Source organism: Hippocampus guttulatus, chromosome 17 (assembly GCF_054856545.1).
Source record: "Hippocampus guttulatus isolate MCC_2025c chromosome 17, RoL_Hgut_1.0, whole genome shotgun sequence".
In the NCBI taxonomy this organism is placed as follows: domain Eukaryota; kingdom Metazoa; phylum Chordata; class Actinopteri; order Syngnathiformes; family Syngnathidae; genus Hippocampus; species Hippocampus guttulatus.
This window is the reverse complement of record NC_141277.1, coordinates 5,605,569-5,625,707: the sequence shown is the minus strand read 5'-3', so window position 1 is coordinate 5,625,707 and position 20,139 is coordinate 5,605,569. Positions and strand designations below refer to the sequence as shown.

General features: G+C 44.6%; 1 protein-coding gene across 2 annotated transcripts in view; it reads left to right on the top strand.

The window, feature by feature from the left end:
- Positions 1-20,139, top strand: part of unc5cb (unc-5 netrin receptor Cb) — a 111,962-nt gene that overhangs the window by 46,720 nt on the left and 45,103 nt on the right. For both annotated transcript variants that reach the window (XM_086134294.1, XM_086134293.1), the window contains exon 2: positions 18,881-19,111. In XM_086134294.1, coding sequence (XP_085990420.1) covers positions 18,881-19,111 — 231 coding nt within the window. The remainder of the gene's footprint in view (positions 1-18,880; positions 19,112-20,139) is intronic.

Below are 20,139 nucleotides of genomic sequence, written 5' to 3'. Positions count from 1 at the left end.
AGCACAGTGAGAAGCAAAAACTTCCTTTAGTGGCTTCGCTCCCTGGCCCGTCAGAATGGATCTGCCGGAGGAGGGGAAAACAGAAAGGCTCGCTGACCCGTGGACTAGTTCAATTAGCATTTGCTAGGGACACCTCCTCTCAGCAGTGAATTGCCTGCTTGTGTGCACGCGTGCGCGTGTGTGAGCGCGGGCGCGTTCGTTCCATGGGTATAACTGCACGTTGGCCATGAAATATTAAAACATAAGGCTGAGAGTGCAGCGAGGTTGGACCCCTCGTTCCCCTCCCTCATCAAAAATAAAAGAACGGCAAGTGTAATGTATTTGGAAGATGAGGGGGAAATGAAAGGAGGAGGGCTCATTTGACTTATTAAAATAGGAACCATTTTTAGTCAACGTGGATTATTGCCACAACGGGTACGATATTAAATACACCTTTGCTGTCAGTAATTATTAAGTTACTAGTAGGGACATTAAAAAATGTTCGTTATATCGAGTACAAAATAAAATGGATCGCACATCTTTGTGAAAAACATATTGCACGTGCCATCATCGCGCCGATATATATATTTTTGATATCTTGTGCAACCCTGCTTTTTAATACGTACCTAAAGCATAATACGTCATCAAACTTCATATATTGAGTTAGAGCAAGTGCAGCTCAGAGTGAAATATTTCAAGATTTTTTTTATGACGCGGATGACTACGTCAAATATGACATGAGAAGCGATCAAAATCATTTAAAAAACAGAAATTAGTTCAGAATTAGCCGTCTAAAAAATATTTTCCTCTATAAGGACTCTACTGTATGTCCGCGTTACTCTACGTAAATTTCACTTTTTGAATTCAAAGTCTGAAATAATTCAACTTGACCATTGTTCTCTAATATATTGCAATACGACTGTCAGCGCAACCAATTTCTCTTTCCATCTGAATTGAATTATAGTTCTGAGCTTTCACAGGAGAGCTCAAGAGATTAAAACACCTGCCGTGGCCCAAGAGCCGCCCGGACGCAATGACCAAGAGCGTGTTTGCGAAATAAGGGTCAGAGGTGGGCGAGTTGAGTCGGCTCGCTCGTAATGGCTTTAACCTCTGACTACCAGCGCTGACCCGAGCTGTCTCCTAATGCGGCGTGACTGACGGCTCGGCGGCGGCCCGCATTCTTTTGCGCCCTTTTGTTGCGAGATTGATGCTACTCGTGCGCTGTGACTGATTGACACAAGTTGCGACTCAGGAGTACATTGCCTTACATCCGTACAGCAGTACCTTGACTCGAGACTGGAGTGCCCCCTGTGTAAGCGTTTAAAGAAAAAAAAATGGAATCTGTACTTTCAGAAAACTGCTTATTGCGACGCTCAGTTGAAGTTAACTGGAAAACAAAACATTCAAAAAAAAAACGAGAATTACATGTTTTGTGTTGAACTAAAAACTTAATCAGAATAAAACGTCATCTATTAAAAACACACAAGCTTTCCTTCCGCTTGATGCTAATACACAACGTAAGACGCCTTAGCTTGCTAACGAATAGCACCTATATGGCGGTGTTATGATGCATTAAGCAAGAGATACTTCCAGGCATATATTCTTTATCCTCTACAGAAAAAAAATGCAGCTTACGGAGTCACTTACGCTAGTTGTGAAACTTTTCTTTCATGACTGAGTTATACTGACCCCTGTGGCCAACTCATGCACACCAGAAGGGTCTTGTACAGTGAAACTAAAATGATAAAAGGCACTCAAATATCGTTAGAGGGAATTTAGACCTGCAGAGTAAAATGTTATCATCATCATCATCATCATCATCATGGAGATGATGATGCAAAAGTGTATTTCTGGCAAGCTTCCGTTTGGACTCACACGGCATGCAGCAGCTTTTCCGCTAATGGAGCAGAGGATTTGAAATGTGACTAATTGTCGCATCAATTTCGCTCACCAATGCGCCTCTTGTTCTGGTGGGAGGAAACCAAACCGCTGTTGTCGTTTCCCCGGCATATTGTTTTTTACATATTTCAAATGCGCGATGGTGACGAGAAGCTCGGCGCGACGTGGGCGCTGTCGGGAGAACATCTGCGCCAGCCTGTTGGAAGAAAGAAAATGAGCACAGAGGTGGCGAGTGAGACGTGCGATTGAAAATGCTCGCCGAGCTGACCTCATCAACGTGTGTGCTGAGGCTTGAAGGCTCTTACAAAGGTCGTGACCTTTAATACCACTGTCTAGGTCTTCACTAGCAGCTGTTGTCTGCGTGCTGCAGAACTGCAGATGTTGGCTCATTTGGACTCGGGATGTTCGGACTAATTCATTAATTAATCCTAAAATACTGTCAAACAATGGAACTTTCATCTAATGACAGACAGATTCTTGATGATTGGATCTTTGCTGACTGATCAGAATTGAATAAAGAGGCTCCATTTTGTCCCGATCGCTTCTCGTGACACACGAAAGACACGTTTGTGTGATGTACATGTCGGGATGTGTTGCTTTGCACATTATCGTGTAGGTGTTGTTTCATTATGGCGGATGGCAGCAGACACGGGCTAATGTACAGGCCTATAAACGCTAATGGATCCAGTGGGGACAGCGAGGTGGATATGAAACTTGGAAGGGAGACGCTTGTGGTATATTGCCTTTAATATGCAATGTTGACACTGCATGATAGGCAAGGAGCATTTCGTACAAAAAGCTGATGTAAATTTGCTATAAAAAAAAAGACGTGAGGAAAATGTGACACGGACACTGGGACCGGCTCTCAATGCTGCAGTCCCGTTGCATTTCGATCGCGTTCAACTTCTGGCAGCTTTTTATTTTTATTTTTTTCTCATTAACATAACCAAGCACATTTTTTTTTTTTTTCAAACGCACACGCAGTGCACTGAAAGTTGATAGTTTCTGACAATTACAACAATGTTGGTATGGGAACATGCTAATATCTGCTTCTCAAGCTGTTAGTATCCCTTCCAACCAACATTTATATTTGCATTGTCTTTATGGTCAACCAGTCGTGGTTGACCTTGAGACAGATTCTACAGATCCTGCACCATGTTCGTCCTAATATATATTGCACGGTATATTCTTTTGCTTCAAGCTTAATGACATCAAGGTCGCTTTATTGTCACGCTTTTAACGAATTGTTTACTAATACGAAGTGACGGTAAATGCCACCGGTAGCGCTTCTTTCTCTGGAGTGTCAAGTAGAAACCTTTCATGTTCCCGGATTATTTGTGACCTAATTTGTTGAGCTGCGACACACGTTTCAAAAGCGATTAAAGTGAAATACTCAAAACACGAGTCCCCACATCCCAAATAAAAAAATAACAAATATAGAGATACAATAATAATAATAATAATAGAAGAAGAAGAAGAATATTACAAATAAATACAAACTAAAATTCTATACAAAAGAACAGCAACGATTTTACAAAATTACCGACAGCTGTAATAATACAGAAATAATAACAACAGCACAAAAATAACAAGAATAATAAAAAAAATAACAATACAAAAAAAAAATGACAACAATAATCCCCCAAATACCGACAACAATACAAAAATACCAACGGCAATAGTACAAGAGTACCAAACACAACAGTAATACAAAAATAACAATATCAAATAGTCAAAGTAAAACCGTCAACCACAAAAATGTAAAATGGACAAACAACAATGATACCAAAAAAAAAAATGTCCTTTTGAATTTTTGAGCACTTCTTGATGCACTTTGATCCCTCAACCCAATTTTCCCGTGAATGTTTGTTCTGTTGTGAGGAAGAACATGTCAAGGACTCACCATCGCCCTGAAGTGAGCCAAACTTATATCGGCATCATTTGACGCTTTGTAATTGGCACGTCAAATGCAACCCTCCAGCTGTATAATTTGCCGTTGATCGTTTATTTATTTATTTTTTTTTAGGAAGGGGTGTTTTTAAATCATAAGAATTCAAGAACCGAGCCACTCTCCTCTATTTGATTTTGTTTTTGGATTACTCATCGGCTTGTTTTGTTTTCAACACCTGCTTTGGAAACAGAGTTCAGCGGTGCGGAAAAGCGCGACAGAAGCCTGGGAGGGTTGCGGATCACAGGCAAAGTCAAATATTTGGGAATGGGGCGGCTGGGAGGCGCACGCCAGAGATCTTTTCATCCCCCGCAGACGGGGGTTTCTGTGTCTGTCAGAATGGATCGAATGCTTGGAAGAATGAGACAATGAACAAACAAAAAACAAAATAAAGAGTGATTACCAGCCATTGGATGACGATGGCTGTTGTAACTTTGTGCATGTCTCCCATTTGAAAGTGAACACTCGATATCATACGGGCGGTGTCATCCCAATGCCGTTTTGTAGGCAGTAAATTGAAAAAAATCAAATAAAATATGGGGATTAGGTGATGTCCCAGATATTCTCTGATGCTGATTAAATGACAAACTAGCCTGGACGAGTCAATCCTTTACTATTTTATGCTAACCTAGCATGACGTTGCCCTGACTAACCTATCATGGATGAGTATAAGCTAAACTAACCAAACCTTGACCAGCCTGACTTTACCGACCATAACCTTGCCATTTTTAATCTAGTTTAATTTATCCTGTGCTAACCTGATCACTTAACATAATTAAACCTAATGTTACCCGACCTTGCTTAGTTTAGCCTCGTGTAACTCATCCTTTGCTAAACTAACCTTGCCTAGCCTAGCCAAACCTTGCAAAGCACAACATGGCACGGTCAACAATTTTGTTCAGCTACATTAAAAAGAAAAGAAAACCTGCTGTTTTCCGCATTTGTCACAAGAGCGCTGAGAAAACAGCCTCTACGCTGAGTTGGCCTTTGTACAAGATATAAAAGAATTGAATACATTATGAAAACACAATTTATAAAAAGATATTACAATAAATAAGAAATAAACTGTTTCGCAAGATTGGAGGTTACGAGGTCCTGCCAAGGTTTCGCGAAGAAAGCTTGAATAAATATGAAAAAGGACAATGCGCCCGTCTAGATAAGTCACATTTTATGTTCAAATGAGTTTTTTTTTTTTTTTCCCCCAAATGCTATTAAATGGCCACTGTAAAGCAGCTCCATTCCTGTCTTGGCTGTATGTGCACGAGCTTCAATATAAGCCAGATAATTGGCTTCAGTTGCTTTGTGTCCACCCGCCGTCATCTCCCAGTTTTTTTTTCTTTTCCTTTTTTTTTTTGTGCTTTCCATATCTGCCACCAGGGAGAGTCATAGAAATGCTGGCTGTCGAGATGAGAAGAGTCAGCCTTCCACTTATTAAGACTGCGACACTATCTGTCCATCTATCCTTTTTTTCCCCGTTTCGGCGTGGCTAGTAATTTGCATTGGCCAACCCACATCAGTGGTGTAATGTCGCTACGGTTCGGCTGTGTCGGCGACGGGGCCCTCCGTCCTTGGAAGTGGGTCGCCTTGCGGACTGAAAGACAGACCCGTGCCTTCAGCTTTACCGCGGATCATTAATGCATGAGGGAGATGGAGACGTGCAGTGTCCTGTTCCACTGGAGAGAAAAGGTCAAAGCCACGGGAGATGGTGGTGGTAACATGATGCCCACTCCCCCTCCCCAAAAAGAAAAAAAGACACTTACTTGTTTTTGTTGGTGCATCTATTGCAAGTGTTCACTGCGTTTCACTTTTTCCACATTTTATGTGAAAGCTTTTTTTCAAAAAAACGGATTCAAGTGAAGGTTCCAGACCCTCCTGCAATAGGTGAAAATCTACAAATAAGAGTTTTGTTTTGTTTATTGAGAACCCCATTAGCTCCTGACTCAGCTCAGGAGCCAACCTGAAACAGACAGGCCCGTGTCCTTGGAGACACTCCTCAGTAAGCTGCAGTAAAATAAGCCATTCTTCACAGAGGATAAAGAATAGATGCATGTTAGCACAGTTACAGCAACTGTCTGCATGTGTTGCTTCTCCACTTGTGTTGATAATATCCGTTTGTGTATTTTTTTTAACATGCTGGTGCTTATAGTTAGCCTGTAAATGGCGTTTTGCGTTGTTTATTGCCATGCAGTTTGGCAGCCGATGAGTGTTAAAATTGCACGAGCCGGCTAGCCGGTCTGTAAATGGTTGTTGTGGCTGCAAGGCGGACGTGTTGTGGCTGCATCCTCCGCATCCCCGGTGGTGGTGGTGGTGGGGGTGGCGGGGGACATCGCTTTCAGCGCCTGGCTGGTCTTGAGGAGGAGGGGTGGGGGTGCCATACTTGCTCCTCGTTGCCCCACCATTTTACGTGGTTGACCTATTTCACTGGCTCGGAGGGACACGGGCGAAATCACAGGCTGACAGTGGTCCCCTGGTGAGTGGAGCTGGCTGTGTGATTCCCTAATGCAGTCACGCCCTTACACACATACACACGCACACACACAATTCCTTCCGACCCAAGTGGCTCTAACACATTAACAGGTATGATGTATTTTCACTCTTTCCCATCTTGGATATACAGTATTGTAATAACCGTCTCTCTGGCAATACTGTGGTCCTGCAATAGCTCACATTTTAATGCAGTCCTAGGGTGTAGTTATACTTAATTTTATAGTTCTATAAATTTGCATTTAATCTTTCAGAACTGTTTGTTTTTAAACTTTCTTTTTTTTGCAGTGGACTTATGTACAGATACATACACAATCCACTACAAATGTGTACTCCATGACATCCCTCCACTGGATAACTCTGAAATGGTCCACAGTATGAATTCAGGCTTCTCCTGGTGTCTCTTGTACTAGAAAGAATCGTCGCACATTTTTCAGCGATTTTGCACATTCAGACAGACAAAACAAAGAGAATTACATGTTGTGTATTTAACCAAACCACATAACTAATGAACATCCCGCTAAAACACATTGCAAAACCCATGGGCTAACCAAACGAGCTTTGATGTTGCAATACTGATAACCCTTTGCGCAACACACATTTCCCCAACAATGGCGCAGCAACACATACAGATGGACACTGTAACGTTAACTGCCGGCATATATTCGTTATCCTCTGTGAAAAATAAATATGACCTCATCTTACTGTCTCTGTATTGAGTCAAAGTTCTTTTTGTATCATGCATGTCTGTACTGTACTGTACTATACACTGACCCTTGGCGGCCGAGGCAGGTACACCAGAAGAAGCATAATGTCCATGGGCATTGAAGCATGAAATCATGATATAAAACTCTTTAAATTATTTATATTTTATTTAATTATTTTATTACTGCATGTCTGTACGTACAACATTGTAGCGTGCTATTTTTTCTCATTTAAAAAAAAAAAGAATTTGAAGAATTTATTTTCATTCATCTCAATGTCGACCACTGTACTCCTTTTTGTGTACAACTGCTTACCTAGGTAAATTAAATGTTGAAATTAAGTCCAAGCCCCTTTATAAATTTGACATCAACTGCAGTGTAAATGTTGTTATAATTTATGGGAAAGGCGTGGGGAGGGGACATTTTTTTGATTAGAGGCTGCTCTCGGGGCTAGCGTGGTGGCAATTAAACCTGCAAAACAGTTATTACCGGCTTAGCGGAGCATTTAAAAAGCCATCTGATGTGATATCAAGCGTCAGCTGTAGTTTTTTTGTTTTTTTTTCTCCCCGCAGCCGTCTGCGGAGAATCTTGGCATCAAAGCTCCAAATCAGCTGGTCAAAGTTTTGTGGACCGCTGCAGCATTTTGCCTTCGTTGCAAGTCGAAAATGAGTGTGTTGGACAACGGGGGCGAGATTATGCAACACTGTTGAGATGTTAACAGCTTTATGGCCTCACATCCAATACTGGAGCTGTTCGGGCTCAAATCGACGTAATGAAGTGCTAGAAAAGCGGATAGACTTTGGTGATTATTATATCTGTATTGGTGGTGTGTGTGTGTGTGTGTGTGTGAGAGAGAGAGAGAGAGAGGGAGAGAGATTGTGTGTTTAGTGTGCATGAGAGTGTGAGAGGTGCGAGTTAGTGAGGGTGTGAAAAATAGTGTGAGATCAACAGAAAGTTTCTGTGTGTGTATCTGTGTGTGGGAGAGACAAACTGGTGAGAGTGTGTGTGTTAGTGTGAGATGTGTGAGTTGATGAGTTTTTTGTGGAAGAGGATAAGTGATAGAGAGAGAGAGGCTATGTGTGTGCGCGTGTGCGTGTGTCTGATTTGTTAAGTTGTGTGTGTCTGTCTCTGTGTGAGAATATTTGTATTAGTGTGAGTGTTTGAGATCCTGTGTGAGAAACTGTAGAGGATATGAGAGAGTCTGGTATTGTGCGAATGTGAGAGTAGCGCAAAAGAGTGTGTGACTTGGAATTTTTTTTTAGGTTATTTTTGGGGGGGGGGGGTTGGAAATGTCTTTTAGTTTGTGTGCTGAGCGCATGTGTTTGTGCGTGCTAGACACTGAGAGAGGTTGTGAGAGTCTTTCTGTGCGTGAGAGCTCATGAGAGAGTTTGTGAAAGTGTGTGAGCACTGGAGATTGAGAGTGCATTTTGAGATTATGAGTGTGAGTGAGTGCCTTTGTGAATGTACAGAATGTGAAAGCATGAGTGTGACTGTGTGTGTGTGTGTATGCATATGCGCATCATAAGCCTGAGGTCCAGATATATAGTCATGTTTATTAGGCACTATTGCGGTTGTAATCTATATATATATATATATGTGTGTGCGTGCGTCCTTTCATATATCAGCCCCCTCTCCCCATCTACTGATCCCGAGGCTAAGATTTATGAATCTGCATTACATCTGCCTTGTCACATGCATTCAGACATCACACACGCACCGTACAAGCACACACAGGCACCCACATGTTCAGATAGATTAAACCCCGCACTCATTCATACACACACACACACACACTCCCACACACACGCATATCCATGCACTTGCGCCGCACTGCGTTTTGGCACATTACGTCAAAGTCTACCAAGGGCCGTGTTAAATGTCGGGAAAAATATGACGCAGCGGTGGAACAAATGCTTATTGTGATGTATGACTAGGCTGCTGGTCCAAGTGTCAAACCACGATGTAACGCCTTCATCAAAAAAAAAAACTAAATCGACCATCTGCTTCCATATATCGTGGGGCCTTGGGATAAGAGTTTAATTTGTGACGTGACTACGCTCGTAAAGCAAAACACTTGCATCTCAAATCATTAGGGCTGCAGCAAACTATTATTCTGAAAATAGATTAACCTGTTGGTTTTTCAGATTAAAAAAAATACAGGACATCATTTCAGTTATTTCATTTGATTATTATTAATAATTTAATTGATTCATTTCTGTTTTGATTGTGATTTTTGTAAAATATTGTTTGTAAACCGAGGTTCCACTCCTTTTCACCAGCATGTTGAAGGAATGAATGGCTGTCATTTGGACTCTTAAGTGGCGGTATCAGCCATTTGTCAGCTCGAGCTTGGTTGCCTCGTGTGAAAATTGTTACTTCTGTGTGCTTAACATGGGGTAAATATTATTATGCAATGATTAATATGTCACCAAATAGAAGCTGACGACTGAGCCTATGGCAAGTGTGACTCGACTAATGCACAGGGAGGAAAGGCAGGCAAATAAGTGCATGAGCTCACGCGGCAAAGGAAAAGCAGGATGACTGCTGAGGGTGGAGCCAAGTGTCAGAAGGGATTTCGCTCCAGGGAGAAAAAGAAGCGCACTCGGTACGGTTTTCGTTCAGCGACTTATCAGGCCTGATGTTGTCATTTGACCCAGAAAATAAATCAGTAAATTGGGGTGAATGAAATTATACTTGACGAATCAGCCCTCTTGGGTGGACGAATTCCGTAAAATGCTCGTAGCTCCTGACAAGAGGATGTCAAACTTTTCAAAATCACGTTTTGTAAATTTAGTAATCAAGGTAATTTGTAAAAATCTGTTCGGGTTTCTTCAGTTTAGTATCTACCATACAGCCTCCAACTTTAGCTAGCTAGCTAGCGCTAACCTAGTGTACCGGTAATATTAAAATACTGAAATACCTCACAATAAAAATGCAGCTAACCACTTGTTTTTAGAAGTGTCACTTCAAGCTTTTTATTAGTCACTCCTATAAAAATCTGTATGTGGAAATACGGTGTCAGTATCAAACCAGCCTCTATTACTACAACACATCTAAATAATAAATGAAATGATATAATTCATTGAGCTAGTATCCTCCACTGCCGAATATTTCTTTGGATTATTAAAAATGTCAAGATTTTTTTGGTTTCATGTTTTCGGATTCCACCGCTTTTACTAATATTTTAGGTATTTGATGCGTGTATAGTATCAAGTTTTAAAAAGTTTCGTGTTTGTTCAACTTTATAGAAATATGTAAGGTTGGGTCAAACAGTCATGGTTTTGGCTATTGAAGCCAGCGCCCTTACCCTGGCGAATATCTGAGTTGGTCCACCGTTCCAACCAGCGTCACTGTGACGGAGCTGTTTTTCCTCCATAGTACCAGACACTTTATTACCAAAATAATGACACGTTGCTTTAAATGGAGGTAGTTTTCCATTCGCCTACTTGTCTGGTGCCAGAAAGCGGATGCCCGCTGTTCCGAGCCAATTAGCCAAAGTACAGTCATCGCATCAAAGTACAGAGAGCGTGGCGAAGGGGCCTGAGAGAGTGTGACGTGTCTCGTCCGCCACGGCCCACCGGTCAGTACTGGGTTGAGGTTGACGTGTGACGTTCTTCCGAGCTTCTCCGGATGTGTGACCGGCAGCGGGCGGCGTTGACACATATTGCACATTTGTATCGGCACCTGCCATGGAGGCCACCGAGCATAAAGGTCGCAAATAGCAAAACCCTGCATGGAGTTAATTGAGTGAATGCAATTCCTCCATAAATTCTGTGGCGTTTGAGTGCATTCTGTGGAGGCTGCTAGGTAAGAAGCCCATGACAGTACCCCCCAGCCACCATTGCCTCACCGCCCCCACCCCACCTCACCCCCACCCCCGCCTCTTCACCTACATCCTCTTCTCCGTTCTCCTACCGACTCCGCTCGTAGAGTACCGTAAATTAGTCCCGGGTGGTGACACGGTGCTTGCTGGGTAATTTGGACAATGGGCCGTTTGACAGCTCACCCATCACAGCTACAGCGCCCCGGGGAGCCACTACTCCTCACGAGGTTTTTTTCCCCCTCCTTTCCATTCCTTTTTTTATTTTTCTCCCCCCCCCCCCCCCCCCCCCCCCCCGTCCCTTCATTTCCACTGACGGAGTGACTCGCTAAGTAGCGGCATCATTCTCCAATCACACACCAAAATAGCTTTTCATCCGGGAGGGAACAAGGAGGGGGCTCCAACGAGATGCGAGAGTGAAAGCTCCTAATTGCTGGAGAGCGAGTGGAAAAATATGATGGAAAGAAGGGCATCAAAACGGAAGCGCAAGATAAGATTAATACTCCGTTCCCCCAAAAATGTTGAAGCCCCGAGAGGGATGAAGAGTGGGGCCACGCATATTTTTGTTTTCACAATTCGCCCTCGCCCCCCTCCATTATGTCTGTTGAAATTTGAGGGTAGTGACAGAAAAAATGTCATATTATCACCCTAAAAATGATTCTGACTGATGTTGAAATCTCAATTAATACACCTGATTATTCACTCATTTCAAAACGTCGTATTTATTTTGAGGTGGAGACGGCACGGATTCAGTCTCCACTCAGTAAACGGGATGAACGCGTGGAGTGAACGCTTGTCTGTCTCTTTGAGACCAGTTCAGGGTGTTGTTTGTCTTTCGCCGGAAGTCTCCTGGGATTGGCTCCAGCTCCTCGTGACCCTAAACTGGTTAAGCGCGTTAGAAAATGGATGGATGAATATCTTTACCGACACTGATGCATTTATTTTAGCGTGTTGAATGAATTAAAGGTGAAGAATTTTTTAATTGATCTGTTTAGAAAAAAAAAGGGTAGCTAAAGCATTATTCTTGGAAAATTCTGTTTCTTTAAGTGAGCGTTGAACATTCTGTTGGCCCTGCTTTAAATTGGATTGCACATTTGCAACTACTCCCTCCCACGCCGCCGTCTTTGCCGTTTTTATGGCTTCGAGGGCATCGGAAAGCGCCGAGTGTCGGCTTCTGAGATTGGCACGACGCTCTGACCTTGCTCCTCCCCGGCACAGAGACGCCACTTGAACAGCCAGTCAATCGTCCAAAGCCTGCCGTGAAGCTGGCGAGCGCCAGCCGCTCGCCGCCAGAGTGCGGGCCAGACTGGGCGGAGTGAAGGTCAGGGACGGCAGTCAGAGGCAACATGTGAGCAACGGCCATGACGGATGAGCAAGGAGCAGCGGGTACGCTCGGAGACTTGAAAATAAGCCGCAGAGATGAGGCTGTGGTTTTCAAATGGTTTTCCACATAGACGTCCTAATTACCGCTCGCTTTGCTTGTATTACTCGGCTGCGTATTCTCGCGTGTATCGAAAGGGGAAATATACACTACGTTTGGCGCTTTATGACAGTCCAGCAACGGCAAAAACGCTTCATTTTGCTACCATTCGAAAGTTTGATCCCTCAAGCTTCTCTCCTCTAGACGCCCATTTTATTAGATTTTTTTTTTTAAAGTACCGTACAACTGCAGCAAACCAACTTACGGTCAAACACAACTAAGAGCTCAGTTGCCTGGTGTTTATGAAAAAAAGTTTGGTTCTCTGAAGACCAAATTGCCTTTGTCGTTTATGAAAAGACATAAATTAGATTCATCCGCTAAATAGTCTTTCACTTTAAAAAAAATATATATATATCCGGTTCCGCAACGGGAATTTTTTGTTTTGTTTTTTTAAACGTACATTCAGTTGCAACTTGAGTAGGCTTTGGCTCCCTTTTTGGGTCATCGCTTGTGTCTGTGAAGCGGCTGGCGTGTTTACCCCGCAAGCGTCTGACAGCTAACTCAAAAGAGCGTCCTCTTGTTTGTCTTGAGATGGCGGGCTTCCCCCTGGAGAGGAAATATGAGCGGTTGAGAGGACAGCGAGTGGGGCTGGCGGGTTGGGGCTCTGATGGGGTCGCCGGCCTCCCCTAAACAGGAATCAATAAATCGCCACGCCGCAGCCAACCGTTAGCCGCGGCCCCGCAGATAAACGCGCGTACACACATTTGCGGATATGAAGCACTCGGCCGCAAACAGACGTTAGAGTGGAAGTAAGCCCGCTGCTTATTTACCTTCTTCTCGTGGAGCTCGGTGTTAAAGACAATGGCAATACTTATCGATCGGCTCTCGCGGAGGATGAGCGGGCCTTTACTTAATCCGAGACTAACAAGCATCGACGCGCGCGACGTCGTTAGCATTGATTTATGTTCACTCAATATAATGGGGAGGTGTGCTCTCGGCCAATTTATAGTCAGCGTTGATTGACGGTCGATTTATGCCGCTTCGCTTGACATGACAGGTGAGTGGTTTGTTATTCTGCTTGACCACTCAGCTGTAAAGCACCTCGCGCTCTTCTCCATCACCGCATATCAAAACATTGGCAAGTAAAGCCCCCCCTGTTGTCGACTTAACCATCCGGCCGGTTGCTCTGTTTTCTTTTACCACCATTCATCTTCTGTGATTTTAAGGTGTTACAGAAAGCCCCCCAAAAAGTCACCAATGTATCCCCCCCCCCCCTCCAGCAAATAGCACCGTAAAAGAAGTGACGGTAATTTTTGAACCATGAATTTCACTGTAGTCCAAAACTATGACGGTAAATTCATGTCAGCGCCGCTCCCTCCCTACTCTTCCTCGGCACAATAAATCTGCTTGAGGACACACGGGATATATGGAGACCTTATCTGGCACGGGGGTGTCACAGTCCCGACATTCAGACTCTCTTATCACAAGATACTCTCTCACACACACACGCGCACACACACAATAGAATATATACGATCTGTGAAAAACACCTCCACAAATATCTCACCCTACAGGATGCAAGATGGGAAATCGAGCCAAATTGGAGTTATGATGTAAAGTGCATGTTTGGTATATACTGGGGAGCACTCTTGGAAGGCAAACATTGAATTCATGTCATGTTTGGGGATGATTATAGTAAGATTTTTTTTTTTTTTACAAAGTATGGCTATTGATATTAGTATGTTTATGTTTTCATTATGCGCTTGCACGTATATGTACAGTATGTACATGTGTGCCTGTATATACTGTATGCATGAAAAACAGACACAATCCTTGATAGAGTAAATGCCTTGGAAATTGGTTTGGAATCTTCTCCTGACTGATACCCAATGACAGAAATGTCAGGGAAAGCGTACTAAAGCAGCCGAACTTTATATGCGGTTAATCGGAGGCACTTCAAATTCGGACAAATGCGCGCCAACTCCCTTTTAACATGCGATTGAATGTGATCGGTATTGTTCTGAACATGGCCACATCCTCGGTTCGGGGTGGGGGGGGGGGTGTATGTTCGTGCGACCACATTATCTCAGTCGTTTTTTTTTTTTTCACGTCCTCTCTTGAAGGGGGACACACGATTCGATATGATTTCCTACGGAGCAGTATCTAGTTGAATATTAAAAAAAAAAGACGTGAATACTTTCATATTTTGCCTGTTATGTAGCAGCTGTCAGTATGATGCCGTTCACCTCAAACCACAGGCGACGTTATAAACATATTGTTATATGGAAAACAGTGCTTGCGGTGTCAATCAACATTGCGTATTATTCTACTCAAAGCAAAAGCGACTCTTCTCTCGGGTCTCATTAGACTGCAGCAAATGAAATGAATGTCAATCAGTTTTCCACTCGTGTACTTTTATGCACTCATTTGAATGCTTCTGGAATCGTGATTTGCACGAGTGACCGTCGTGCTAACTAACGATCTTGTGGCAGCCTCGAAACCTTGTTCTTTTTTGTTTTTTTAATTCGCCACTCGCAAAACACACCTCTTCATTTTTTTTTCTTTTTAAATTGGCACGTTTCATGAAAAACGAAGAAGCTCTGTTGCCGTCAGTCAAGCCAACATGTTTTGGGTCTTAAAAAGTGCATAATGGACGATGACGTTATTGGAGCCCGGATGTCTTAACGGGCCATGGAGACCGACGCAACTTCTCAGAAAGCTGCAGCAATATTAGCTGTTCGTCGCAGAGGATAAAGAATATACGCCGGTGCTTATTGTGATCGTATGTCTACTGCACGCGTTGCTCAATCATTTGTGTTCCAAATAATATACGTTGCCTAAAGAGTCATAACACTGCCATAACGATCCTTTTTGCTCGTGTCGTTTTGACATGTTTCTGTTCCTTTTTAGGCTCAAGCTAAATCTCACTGTGCGAGTCTCTCGTCTTCCCCGCGCCTCACATCTCCCCTGCCCGAGAGCGCGCTTTAATATGTAATGATGCCAATGTTGGGAGCCAGCGTTTGGCTTTGATTCGCCTGCGTCCACGCTGTCATCCTTTTAATAGCGCTACACTCCTGCCGCTCGGGAAGGCAACAACTCGCCGCCAATGCCAAGACGAGCTCCCAAAGCTCTTGTCCACTCCCACGTGGCGAACCGGGCTCACTTTAATTCTGCATTCTGCCTTGTTCTTTCGGTAACAAGGCAGGAGGACAAACTCATTTAGGGGCGGCGTGTTATTAATCGCTCCCATCTTCAAAAATGACAACCTTCCAGCCTTGATTATCCATTTTAACAAATATTCCCTTTGCCTCCTAAATAATTCCCTAATATGACTTCCAGTGGGAATTAGCAAAACTCACCCTAATTATGAAGCATAATACAATTGGAATGAAAAAAATAAATAAAACAAGTGCTGCGAGGACACGTTTCATTAAAATTTTAAAGCCTGAATATAAAGACAATTTAGCAGCGTGGAGATTAAAATCAAGCCACATAATTACAAATCTTTAATACAGGGACCCATATTGCATTTTAATCAGACAGAACAGACTTGTGAAACAAATGGGGCCGAATAGAAGGAAATGACTTTGAAATGCCTTATTGATGCTTCCAAGTGGTATTCGTTTCATCTGTGTATTATGTTTACAAAAACGACACACACAAGCAAGAATTCGGGTCTGTGCGTGACAAATTTCAAGACAGAACTCGATTGGGAACCGTACCCCTAATCAAGACAACTTTATCGTTTGGTGTGTTTCATTTTGAGGAAAACAGAATCAAACTTGGACCAAATGAGACAATCCAAAGTTTACGGTTCCAAGCAGTCTAGGGCACAGTTCGGTGGTGGTTGCGCAAGTACACTTGATTTAAGAGCAACCGTCTTTGGGCTTAGCATGTACTCCGGGTACTAGGTTCATGGCAGATTTTTGTAAAACACTTTTAATGACATAGCAATCAAATAAGGGGGAAAAAAAATGTACGACTTAAATGTTGAAGTCAAATAATGTCTTAGAATCAGCGATTTCCAGACGACTTTGGATTTGACTGTTTGCTGCCCTCACCAGACTATAACGCCCGGCGGAGCAGCAAAATATCCGCCGGCTCACCCGCTTACTGTAAAGTAGCCACGCACTTACCGTCCAGTATTTACTCGGATTCGCATCAGCATCCGTTTGATTGCTTGTCTCTTGGCTTTCCAGCAAGCACCGTCTTATGAGCTCTCTTTGCATTACGGATAAATGCCTGAGCTTGATGCAGTTCGGAGAGGGGGCAAGGTAAATGAGTGTTGATAAGGATCAGGTGTTTGCTTTTTGGGGTTTTTTTGCCCCACCCCCCACACCCCCCCTCATACCACTTCCATTCATGTCCGCCGTAAAAATTCTGTCAGCGAGGAAGTTGATTAATTAGAATATCTGTGGGCAAGTCTGGCGCTTACCCCTTCCACGAGCGTGTGCGCGCTTTCATGGTCGGCTCAGATCTCTGCCGCTTCGCAGCTCGACACAGCAAAGGCGCCAGGAGCGAGCGAGAGAGGGAGGGAGAGAGAGAGAAGAGACTGAGAGAGATGGGGAGATAATGGCAATAGCAGGTGAAAGACGGCTAACACAATCTGGAATGAGTTTCCGTCAGCTGCGGCTCTCGCCTCTTTTCTGGGTCCGGGTCCCCTCATTGAGCACGTGGGCGGACTGAGGACCGAGGGGCCAGCCGGGGCCCGGTAGGGCTTTTGCGGAGTTGTCAGGTGAAAAGACAAAGCGAAAGGAACAGATGAAACTTGAGAACGTGTGAACAAATCACTCGGCCGAAATGGTCACAGGTTGCGTCGGGTTGAATGTGAAGTGGAATTTGAGGGCGAGTCATCGGTTCATTCGCCAGCCAGTGAATGCGCGAATGGTTGTCCGCCTTTTAACGGCGGTACCTTGACTTTTAACGGCGATGAAGTGATTCGATGAATCGCTGACGAAGGAATCAACTTGGCCCCTCCTTTTAACGGGAGGCGTATTCTGAATTGGGTCCGCCCTGGAGGAGGGTTGGATTGGCAGTGGCTCATTTGCATAAAACAGGACCGCCCCCCTCCAAACAGAGCAAGGCCAGAAAGGCAAAACAAAACGAGTGAATAAACTGCTATCGGATGCTCATAGGTCACCTCAGGTTGCGATTCACCACAGGTTAACAGCAAAGTAAACAAGACCCCCCCCCCCCCCCCCCCCCGCCTTCCCCTCACACCCATCAGTGAGGATGGCCTCGGTCACGCCACCCCGCCCCCCCGCAACCGCCCCCTCGCCTCACTCGACTTTTCATTTCCCAGCCATCATCTCGGGTGGGGGCCGTGGCAGGTATGGAGGCAGAGATAACATTAGAGAGACATCACAGGGAGATATGTGGCCGCGAGAGAGATTATTCAGCGCCGCAAAGGCAACCAGGAGGCAACCTCTGTCAGACATCAAGGCTCCAGCGTGTCCGCACAGGACAAGGACAGTGGGGAGGGGGGGGGGGGACACAAGAGCACGGACGAATTACTGATGCACTGATACACTCCAATTTTTAGGTTTTTTCAGTCCTTCTCGACAGTGATCAAGTAAAAACAGATAAAGTTGAGCATTCAGGCCCTATCAAAACAATCCAAGCTCTTGCGGACACGTGGGTTTGGTCTGCATTCCATCTCTTTCTCTTGAGTTATTGATGCCTTACCGGATTAATGGTAGGAATAAGAACAGTTCTGGAGGTGACAAACGGGGGAAGGTGGTGGGGGGGGGGGGGGATAGGCTTCCTCCTCCTCTTCAAAGGAGAAGTTCCCTGTGCTCGCCCGCCCATGGTTGTGGTGCTTGCCGCGGCTGCGAGTGTTCGCTTGCATTTGCGGCAGCGGCGTGTGCGATTCAAGACACAAAGATGAAAGGGAGTTGTAATTACAGGGAAGCGTATCTGTCGACTGCAGAAGTATTGGAGGAATGGCGCAAAGTGGGCCAGCAGCCTCAGGTCATTAGATCTTCGGTGAGTGTGTATGCGTGTGCGAGCCAGTGAGACAAAAAGCACGGAGGAGGGAGAGCAAAACCGAAACCGGGCGACAGCTTGGAACATCAGTTCATCTGAGTCTACCTCTGAACTCTGAAATGTGGTGAAATCCACACAACTTTACCGGTGATGTGTCTGCCATGAGTCATCCCTCCCCCATTATATCATCTCTAGCACGAAAGAGTACAGTTAGCTAGCTAGCTAGCTAAGCCCACACTCTGATTCAACATCTTCCTGGGATGCCTCAATTTATACAACAACTGTGTGTCGTTATTTAAGACCTTATTCCCAAGTGAGTGGGTTACGCTACGGACGAGCCCACTCCCCCTCAACTGCCCAAGGGGACCCCTGGAGGCTTGTTAGCTCGCAAGCTGGTTGCAAGTGTCACCCGGCGGGATATATTCCAGACACCCAAGGCTTTAAGTGGTTCGAACATTACCAGTACGAATCAGAGTTGCGTGACAAAGTAGCATCCATCCATTTTTTTCCCCGCATTCAGCGGACACCCCAGCGACGTTTGAGAGCAGAGAGCGAGGCTTGCTTTTTCATGATTTTGAAGCTTTATATTTTTATATACTTGCTGAGCTTCAGACTCTCTAATCTCTTCCTTTTCCCTCTAGTGGACGACGATTTCATCGGTCTCAGTGAGCTACCGGAAACCTTCCCCTCGGACCCGCCCGAACCGCTGCCCGTGTTCCTGATGGAGCCAGAGGAGGCCTACATCGTCAAGAACAAGCCCGTCAACCTGTACTGTAAGGCCACGCCCGCCACGCAGATCTACTTCAAGTGCAACAGCGAATGGGTGCACCAGAAGGAGCACACAGTGGAGGAACGTGTGGATGAGAACTCTGGTAAGGAGAACCAACACCTGTGTGTGTGTGTGTGTTCTTTACATTCGACAGGCTACTCCGGGTTCCTCCCACATTAAAAAAAACAAAAAAAACCCATCCATATTCAAGACTTAATTGTCCTCAGACGTGCGTATGAATGTTTGTCTTGCCGTTGTGAGTGGTCAGTAATGGTTTTCTAGAAACAATCTCCTCTTGCATTCAATCTTTGCACGCATCCAGAGGAAGGTAAGATAGTGACGCTCGTGGCAAGCTAGCCCCCACCCCCCCTCCCCCACTGAATTCTCAGCCCCCGAAGGCACCGGAGCTATTACACCCAACAGTGCAGGCACTGATTGGCTACATTCAGCTGCTGTAATAGAAAACTTAGTTTCTTTCTTTCCCCCACAGGTACAAATCATTTGACATTTAGCGTGTTTTCATCCGGCTGTTTACTCCTCGTCCCGATCACACGCACATTCATTCGCCGCTGTTGCACTGTGGACATCTAGATACGCTTCAATCCGTAACACGGACCCAGAGAAGCAGATTCAAAAAGTGTGTTGCAAGCCAGCCTTAAAAAAGCGAAGGCGTATTGAAGTTTTGCCCTTTTGCCTGAGACGTTACTTGTGCTTTGTGTTGCTTATTGTTATTGCGAAGAAGGCGTTTGAAGGTTGCCGTGTTGCTTTGGCTCTTCGTGTCAAAGGGGTTTGCGCTAAAAGCATCAACACAGAACAACAGCCCACGCGTCAGCACACCGAGACCCCCGCTCCAGGCCCACGGGCTACTTCCTGTGCAGATATTCATTCATGGATGCTCTTTACCCGAACCCTACAAACACGTGCAAGCACAAATAATCACATCTTGCCTAACATTGCAGTTGCCACGCACATTACAAAGACAAGTATGGATTTGAGATATAATTGGCCAAATTTTTCCTTAGAACTGGACTATTTTTCGCTACACCTCAAACTGCACAGAATGTGGAGTCATATTTGTTTTAGTTTCAATCCAGTCCTGTCGGTGGCATTATGTAGGCCATTCCACTAAAA